Source organism: Bactrocera oleae, chromosome 4, assembly GCF_042242935.1.
Source record: "Bactrocera oleae isolate idBacOlea1 chromosome 4, idBacOlea1, whole genome shotgun sequence".
NCBI classification, from domain to species: domain Eukaryota; kingdom Metazoa; phylum Arthropoda; class Insecta; order Diptera; family Tephritidae; genus Bactrocera; species Bactrocera oleae.
The window spans coordinates 5,624,106-5,632,236 of NC_091538.1; the positions used below are offsets into that span (position 1 = coordinate 5,624,106).

The 8,131-nt window shown below is 36.8% G+C and overlaps 1 protein-coding gene across 1 annotated transcript; it reads right to left on the reverse strand.

The window, feature by feature from the left end:
• Positions 1-1,105: 1,105 nt before the first annotated feature.
• gsb (paired box protein gooseberry) lies at positions 1,106-7,577 on the reverse strand. Its single transcript, XM_014246625.3, has 2 exons — positions 7,430-7,577; positions 1,106-3,011 (listed from the first exon to the last, which is right to left on the reverse strand). The coding sequence occupies exons 1-2, from the start codon at positions 7,482-7,484 to the stop codon at positions 1,492-1,494; spliced, it is 1,575 nt and encodes a 524-aa protein (XP_014102100.2). The 5' UTR covers positions 7,485-7,577; the 3' UTR covers positions 1,106-1,491.
• Between the last annotated feature and the right edge of the window lie 554 nt (positions 7,578-8,131).

The window sequence follows — 8,131 nt, forward strand, 5'->3', positions numbered from 1 at the left end:
CATATATATATGGTGGAATGATCGGTTAAACCAAATTTATCATGACATGGTCAGTAAATTCAAATATTTCATATCAGTTTTCCAGAAATATTTCTGACACACGAACTTAATTTGGTTGTCTTAACCCAGTTACTATGTGAAGAAAAGTTGTTTTTAAAAAAGCTTCGAGCTTTGAAAGCTTAAAAGGTTAGAGCCTCGAAAGCTTGCTTTACCTAACGACTATATGATAAAAAGATAAATAGATTTTATTATGAAAGCCTCAAGTATCGAAAACTGGGTTTACCTAGTGATTATATAAGAAAAGTGGTTATTATGAAAGCTTCGAGCGTCATAAGCTTGCCTTACCTAGTGAATATGTGAAAAAATGTTCACCATGAAAGCTTCTAGCTTTGAAATCTAGCTCTACCCAGTTACTATGTGAGAAAAGGTTGATATTTTGAAAGCTTAAAGAGTCGAAAGCTTGCTTTACCTAGTGATTATATGAGAAAAGTGGTTATTACGAAAGCTTTGGGCGTCGAAAGTTTGCTATACCTATTGACTATGTTAGAGATTACCATGTAAGCTTCGAGCGTCGAAATCTTGCCCTACTCAGTTACTATGTTGATTATGAAAGTTACGAGCTTCGGAAGCTTGCTTTACCTAAATACTATGTCATAAAAAGTTTTTACTGCAAAGCCTCGAAAATTAGATCTTCTCAATTACTATGCGGCAAAAAGTTTTTATTATGAAAGTTTCCAACTGCGAAAAGTTCCTACTAACTTTGTGAGAGCGGGTCGTTAGTATGAAAGCTTTGAGCTTCGAAAGTTTGCTTCATTTCAGAGTTAGAAATATGCTATTCTATGGTCTAAGCAGTCCAGCGTTTCTGTGGAAGGTATAAATAAGAGACATTTTGCTTTACGTTAGAATATGCAAAAGAAATACGTTCATTTTTGTGCTGGAAGCTGAGCAAACTACGCTCTCAATATTTTATGTGCACTTCGAAAGCTATGCTGGGAACATTTAATTTCCAAAACAGCGGCGAGAAACTAAAAAAAATTAGATTTTTTAGTTCTGAGTTTTGACAAATATACTTATAAAGAACGAACACATATTTTTTAATTTTCTAAATAGATTTTATTGGTTTGCCGAAAAATTCACAACTAAACAACGATTAATTACTTAAAATCTAATTAACTTAAATTCAATATGTATCTTAGGAAATAAATACATGCCAAAATAATTATAAAGAATACAACAAAAGTAAAATAATCAGTTAAATACATACAAAATACTCAGTCTTGAGCTCTACAGAATACCCATAGTTCATATATAATATATTAAAATTATCGAGGCACAGGTATAATTTATCTATTCAACTGGTTGAGTGGTCCCGTAGTTTCTACACTATAATAATTATATAAGTTCCTCACTGATTTACTGATTTACTGATTCTACAGTCTTACAATATAATTGCCAGAGCTTTGCGATTCACGATTTCTATTTTATATCAACTTAGAAACCGAAATAAGGATAGCCTGCTGCGCTGGCTGCCGATTTGTGCTCGCTCATACTCTGCGAATAGCCACCCATATGATTTGCGCCCGACGAGAAGAACGAGCCGGGGAAATTGTACGAGTCCCATGACGACATAGCGGGATGATGGGAGCCCGAAGCAGCAGCCGAAGCGAATTGCGAGCGTAGCTGCTCAGCTGAAGTGGCAGTGGTGAAGTTGCTGCTGGCGCTTAAGCCATAAGCTGTGGAGGATGTGGTATAAGGTGCAGAGTTGGTTGCGGCAGTGGCTGGTGCAGAGCTGCTATTGACAGCCACAGATGTAGCTGAGCTGGTTGTGGTGGCCGACGGCATGCCGTAATTTGAGTTGTTGCTGTAATTGTTGTTGCCGACATCGTTGTTGGTATTGCTGACAGTAGCTCCTGCCTGATGCGCTGGACTCAGTGAAGCCGAACTGGCGGCGCTACTTGTTGGCGACATAGACGCTACCGAACCGCTTGAGTGAGCGAAATTCTGATGCGGTTCAAAGACATTAGAGGCAGCAGCAACGGCCGCGGCTTGTGTGGCGGCACTACTGCCAAATGTATTCCAAGCTTGACTGTATAAACCCATTTGATGGGAGTGATTGTGCGAGAGTGCAGCAGCCGAAGCGGACATGGTGTGTGCAGCAGCAGCGGCGGCAGCAGCAGCGCTGCTATGATGATGATGATGATGCGCATGATGATGTGGATGATATTGTGAAGCAACGGCGGCGGCGCTAGCAAAGCCTGCCGAGCTGAGTCCACCCGCGGTGCTAGCAGCAAAGCTGGATACTTGTTGTGTGGTGTTCAATTGTTTGCGCAAACGCGCACGCCTATTCGAGAACCACACCTGTACGCGCGCTTCGGTCAGGCCGGTGCTCTGCGCCAACTCCTCACGTGTGTATACATCCGGATATTGTGTGCGCGCGAATATGCGCTCCAATGCATCGATTTGATCGTTCGAGAAAGTGGTGCGCGAACGACGCTGCTTGCGCTTCAGCTGTACACCCGGTTCGGCATCATCGTCACTCTCATCGCCAGAGCCATTCGATAAACCGCCAGCGCCGAGTATGCCATCAATGGAATGCGCTGAGCTGCCTGACTCAGAGTGCGCGCCACTAGTGCCGCCACGTAGCAAGCGGCTGATCGAGCTAACCGAAGGCGCGGTATTCTTATCGCACAAACCGGACTCAATGAGTTTAGCGCGTATTTCCCAGCTGAAAATACCGGGATTGGCGTTCTTCATCTCCTCAATTTTCGACTCAATATCCGGTGTGGCAACACGCGGCTTGCTGCCGCCAATAACGCCTGGACGTATGGAGCCGGTTTCCTGGTAGCGGTTTAATATTTTCGAGACGCAGCCATGTGAGACGCGCAACTGGCGTGAGATGACGCACGGGCGTACACCGGCAGCGGCCATTTCGACAATTTGACGACGTATGTGATTGGGTAGCGGACGTCCATTGATGAAGACGCCGCCGAGTTGGTTGACGCGTCCTTGTCCTGCAAGTAATGTAAGGTACAATGTTTAAATTAGTATTGTGGTGAATTTTGTGAGTTTAAGTGATATAGTGGTGTATTTAAATGAGCCTGACTAGCTGTAGAGTTATATCTTGCTATTAATTGTTTATTTTTGTTAATTTATCATTACTACCTTATATGATTGCATGTGCGGTCTAACAAAATCGTCATAGTGTGGTGAATTTGTTTTTTCAACATGCGTGCATCAGTTTTATCAACGCGTCACAAGCATTTAGTTAAACTATACTTAAATTGGTAACATTTGTGTCGACTAATGTTGAGTTATACAATATGCTCATGGCTTTGGGCAAGCGCGTGTGTGGTAGCCTGGCAAGCCTCGTAAAGATCAGGCGCACAATGCAGATAACATAAGCGCATTCATTTGCTTTGTGCATTTGAACTATTTACCATATGTTTACACAATGGCTTATTACTTTGGAATGCGCCGCTAAGACAATTGGGCTTAGTGAGCAAACTTATTCAAATCTCTGCTCAAAGAAGCGACGCGCTTACCAACGCACTTAGACTTACGAGCCAATTGTGGCAACTCAATTAGATTCAAAGTAGAGCATAACAGTATAATGCAATCATTTGCAAGACAATGCGAAGTTTTCATAGACAAACTGTCTGTTTTTGTTCTCCATATTTTAAATATTTTGCTGCTTTTATTTTTATTATTATTGTTACAGCTCATCTCTGTGAGCGCGTGTGCCGTTGCACGAAATTTTAATACTCATTTATGCCATTGTGATGGCGTAGGATTACTTTAAGCGCACTTGAGTGCCGGCGCATGCGTGTTTGTGTACGCGTGTGTGTGCGCGCTTGAGTCTATGATGAGATCAGTTCGCACGATCGCATTTAAATGCTGAAATGAATGCAAATTTTGCATTGTAAAATAATAATATTTGAATAATTTGCTAGACACACACAACAACAATTACAAAGCAACAACAAAAGCGGCAATGAAAGCCGCAAACAAAAAGCCAATTGCTGCGGTTATTGAGCGCGCAAGTGTAGTTGTTTATGCAACGCGCCACGAATGAGCAAAACAAATCCAAATGAGCAACAAATTTAAATTGTATGGAAATTATGCAGCAGAGTGAAATCAAACGTGCACGAAATGGAAATGTAGTTTAGTTAAACCGACAGGCGAAAATTGTGTGCGTTTGGCCAGCTGCGCGGCTGAGCGTTAATAACAAATGCGAAAATATAAGAAAACGTTAAACAAAAAAAAGTAAAATAAGGCAGCCGCATATGCAGTGATCATGTCAGAGGATCACTCAAACAAACTGAGCGGCTGCCAACCGATGTTAAAGTGCAGACTTGAACGCTGCATGCAAGGTGGGACTAATAACTCAAGCGCGGCCTGGCAGGCCAGCAACGACCTACAATAAGCTTACAGTGCAAGCTAATAAGCCGCGCACTACATACAAACGCGCGCCACCCGAAAAATTAAAGCAATGCGTCGGTGCGTTTTGTTCTTTCACACTTTCAGCTCCAGCTGTGCGGACTAATAAAATTCCAGAAGAGCGCGCAAGCGACGCGCAACAACGAAAAATAAAATTAAACAACATAAAAATATGAAAAGGAGAAAAGAAGACAGCGCAAGCGCAAGAAGGCACAAATATTAGTAAATAAACGTAAAAATCATGAAAAATTTTACGAAAAAAAATCAAAGTTAAGGCAATGCGGAAAAATATGAGTATGCGCATGCGCGAAGAACACATTCGCTCGCCGTAATAGACATATACACACGCGCACAACATAATGTAGCTAAAGGCGCAGCCACCGCCGCTGCTGATAATGATGAACGTGCTGTGCTGCCGCTACACACAACAACACCACCAAAAGCGCTGCAGTGGTGTTGCGGATCATTGCAAGTGTTGGCGGCACAGGCGGCGAAAGAGCGCGCGATCGCTAGATCAAAGACTTTGCCGACGCGCCAAAACGTCTGCGTTGTACGCAAAGCCAAAGACCAAATCGAGTGGCGCAACTTGGCAGCTTAAGTTGGTGAAGAAAGCTACAAGCACGGAAGGTGGCAGTGGCGGTGGTTGTGATATGACAGACCGGCGCAGACGAAGATCGGCAGCATGGCACAGCTGTGCGCGGCCAAATTGTTCTGTAGCCACTGAGTCTTCTTATACTCATTTGATTTTGGCTCTTTGTTTTTTTTTTTCTTACTTGGCTGCTGCTGTTGTTGTTGTTGCGATCGCAATCAATAAGCCACAAAGCTGATCATGATTATTGGAATTTTAGTTGCTTCGTTGCGCTCGGCAAGCCACGCGCACCCACCGTGTTGACTGGTGGTGGACTGCTGCAAAGCGGCGTAATGACGGACTGACTGCCAGTTGGCAGGTAAATTGTGTGTATGTGTGTAGTAGTAGTGTAGCGTGCTTGACTGTATGTTGTTGCAGGCAAGAACGTGTAGGATTGTATGCTTGCTGTTTGTTGTAGTTGTTTTGTTATCTTACTGAATTGGAGCGCATTTGCGGTGTTTGATTTCTTTCGATTTTTTTATAATTTTTTATTTTCTCTCTATTTTTTGTTGTTTAATGAAAATCGGAGTTTTAAGCTGCTCGCGTTTGCTATTAAAAATCGACTTTCTTGAATGGTAGCAGCAGTGACTTGTCTAAAATTTGCTGCTACTATTACTTTTTGTTGCGTTTGTTGTTGCTATTATGATTATTACCTTTTTTGTTGGGTACATTCACTTGTACGCCATGAGTTGTGAAATAATAATGAAAATTAGTTAAAAATTGTTTATAATTGGAAATGGATATTTCCACCAGACCATTTGGCGCTGCGAAGCATATGTGTATGTGTGTGTTGCAAAGAAGCCTTAGCAACGAAAAAGTATTAAGTTTGACTTGTTGGTGAGTGGTATTGCTGGCTTTAAAGCAGGTTTTGAAGTGTAAATTGAATGCGAGTTCAAAAAATAACAGAATTATTTCAAAAATTTCGAAAAAATTTCAAAATAAAATTGGTTTGAATTTGTAAACCTTAAAATAGTTATAAATTTAGTATATTTTAGGGGAATTGTAACACAAATTATTTTTTTCACGATTAAAAAATATTTTTATTCAATTTAAAGCAAGTTTAAAGTTTTTTTTATGGATTGTGATATTTTCAGAATAACTTAATTAAAATGTGTCAATAAAAATATGTTTTTGTATGTATTTTTAAGTTTAAAATTTTTTATATCATTTATAGTAATTTTTATTTATTAATTTATTGCTATTTATTTTTGATTTCTTTTTATATATATTTATTATAATTACTTTTTTAGTTTCAGCAAAAATATTTCATGGATTTTACAATTTTCTTACAAAAAACAATTATTTTAATTTAATTTCTTTCGTGCTTGCTTCGATCATTTGGCATATATTTTTTACCATTATATATAATATTATTATTTTTTTGTATATTATATGTGTTTTTTTAATTTAAATATACATATATTAATTATTATCCGTTATTTAACAAAAAAAATAATAATAATAAAATAAAATAAAATTAATATATTTTTTATTTATTATATATTAGGAGTAACGTTTTCCAAAATTTCTTTTTCTTGTAATATAGCATTTTTGTTGTTTTTTTTAAGAAAATTGTTATTAGAAAATATGAAATTTTTTATTTAAGCTTTTTTTTTGCAATAGTGAAAATTTTTTTTTGATTATTAAATCTATTCATATTTTCTATAACAATATTTTTTTCCTTAACTTTGCATATCCTTAATATTTTTCAAGTTAAACTAAAGAAGCATAATGTGATTTTTTTTTAAGTTTAGAGTAAAATCAATTTTAGAAAAAATTAAATCTCTGTTCGAGAATTTTTTTTTGGATATACATATATATTTTTTTTATTTAATATGTTTTTCCGAAAAATATTTTTTTAACTTTACATTTAAAAATATTTTATTTTTCTTTCAATTGTTTATTAATGATTATTTTTTAAAAGTTACCTTTAGGTTATCCGTTGCAAAACTTAACTTAAGCAAAAAAAATAGCATAATTTAATTGTTTTTCATTTTAAAGGAAAATTGTTATTGTAAAATATTAATTTTTGTTTCGAATACATTTTTTTAATACGGAAAAAGTAATTTTTTTTGTAAAATTAATTTATATTTTCTTATACTTTTTTAAGTTTCGTTTTTCTTAATATTTTTTTAAGTAAAACTAAATATTATTATTTTTTTGTTGTTTTTTTAAATTTTTTTTAAATAAATTTTTAATTGTATTTTTTATAAAAAGATATATTTTTTTCATTAACTTAACTTTTAATGATATGTTTTTAATTTTTTTTTTCATATTTTTAAAAAATTATCAAAATTACCTCTAAAACGCTTCGATTACAACAAATAAGTTTAAGAAATTAATAGTAAAAAATCGCATAATTACCTTGGAAGGGATATCCAGCAAAGTATGGTGTCATATTTAATGTTGAGACTGTCATTATTCTTTTATTTTTGTTGCTGTTAGATTGTTGTTGTAGATTTTCTTAAAAAATCACTGGTTTTCATGCAACGTTGCAAGCATAAAAGCGCATAAAATTTATGTTATTTTTTTAACACTAAGTTTTTTTTCGATTGTTTTTGTTGTTTTATTTATTGTACACAACACTTTTTGTAACTGGAATGTTTTTTCAACTGTTGTTTACAACAATTCACGTCTTAAAAAAGCGTTCAGTTCGTTCTATTTCGTCAAATTGAACACGTCACGTGCGCTGCCCAATAAGCGTTAATATCGATTATTTGCACTGAATTTTCCAAAGCGAATTAACTCAACGGACGACACTTTTTCCACCAACATATAGTTTGTACTTTGATCTGTAGTATATATGTGTAGAAATATAGATATATGTTCTTTCTAAGCAACTGAGAGCGTCGCAGTTGACTCATGTGCTACTTGCTGAAAACTCTCTACACCAAATGTGTGACTCGTTCGATTGCCAGCTTGAAACTGATTTTGAAACGGTCAGTCCGAGCACCAGCACGCTTTCTTGAGATTCTCAGACGACAGCAAACCTAATTTACAATGGGAAAGCAACAAGAGACAAGCAGTGAGCGGCCACTGACGCACGACTTGTTGGTATTGTACGCC

Excerpts from the sequence above, each read along its gene's own strand:
- gsb (XM_014246625.3), bottom strand. The coding sequence starts at position 7,484 with ATGACAGTCTCAACATTAAATATGACACCATACTTTGCTGGATATCCC. Across the intron at positions 3,012-7,429 it reads TGCTGGATATCCCTTCCAAG|GACAAGGACGCGTCAACCAA; the intron begins GTAATTATGCGA and ends CATTACTTGCAG.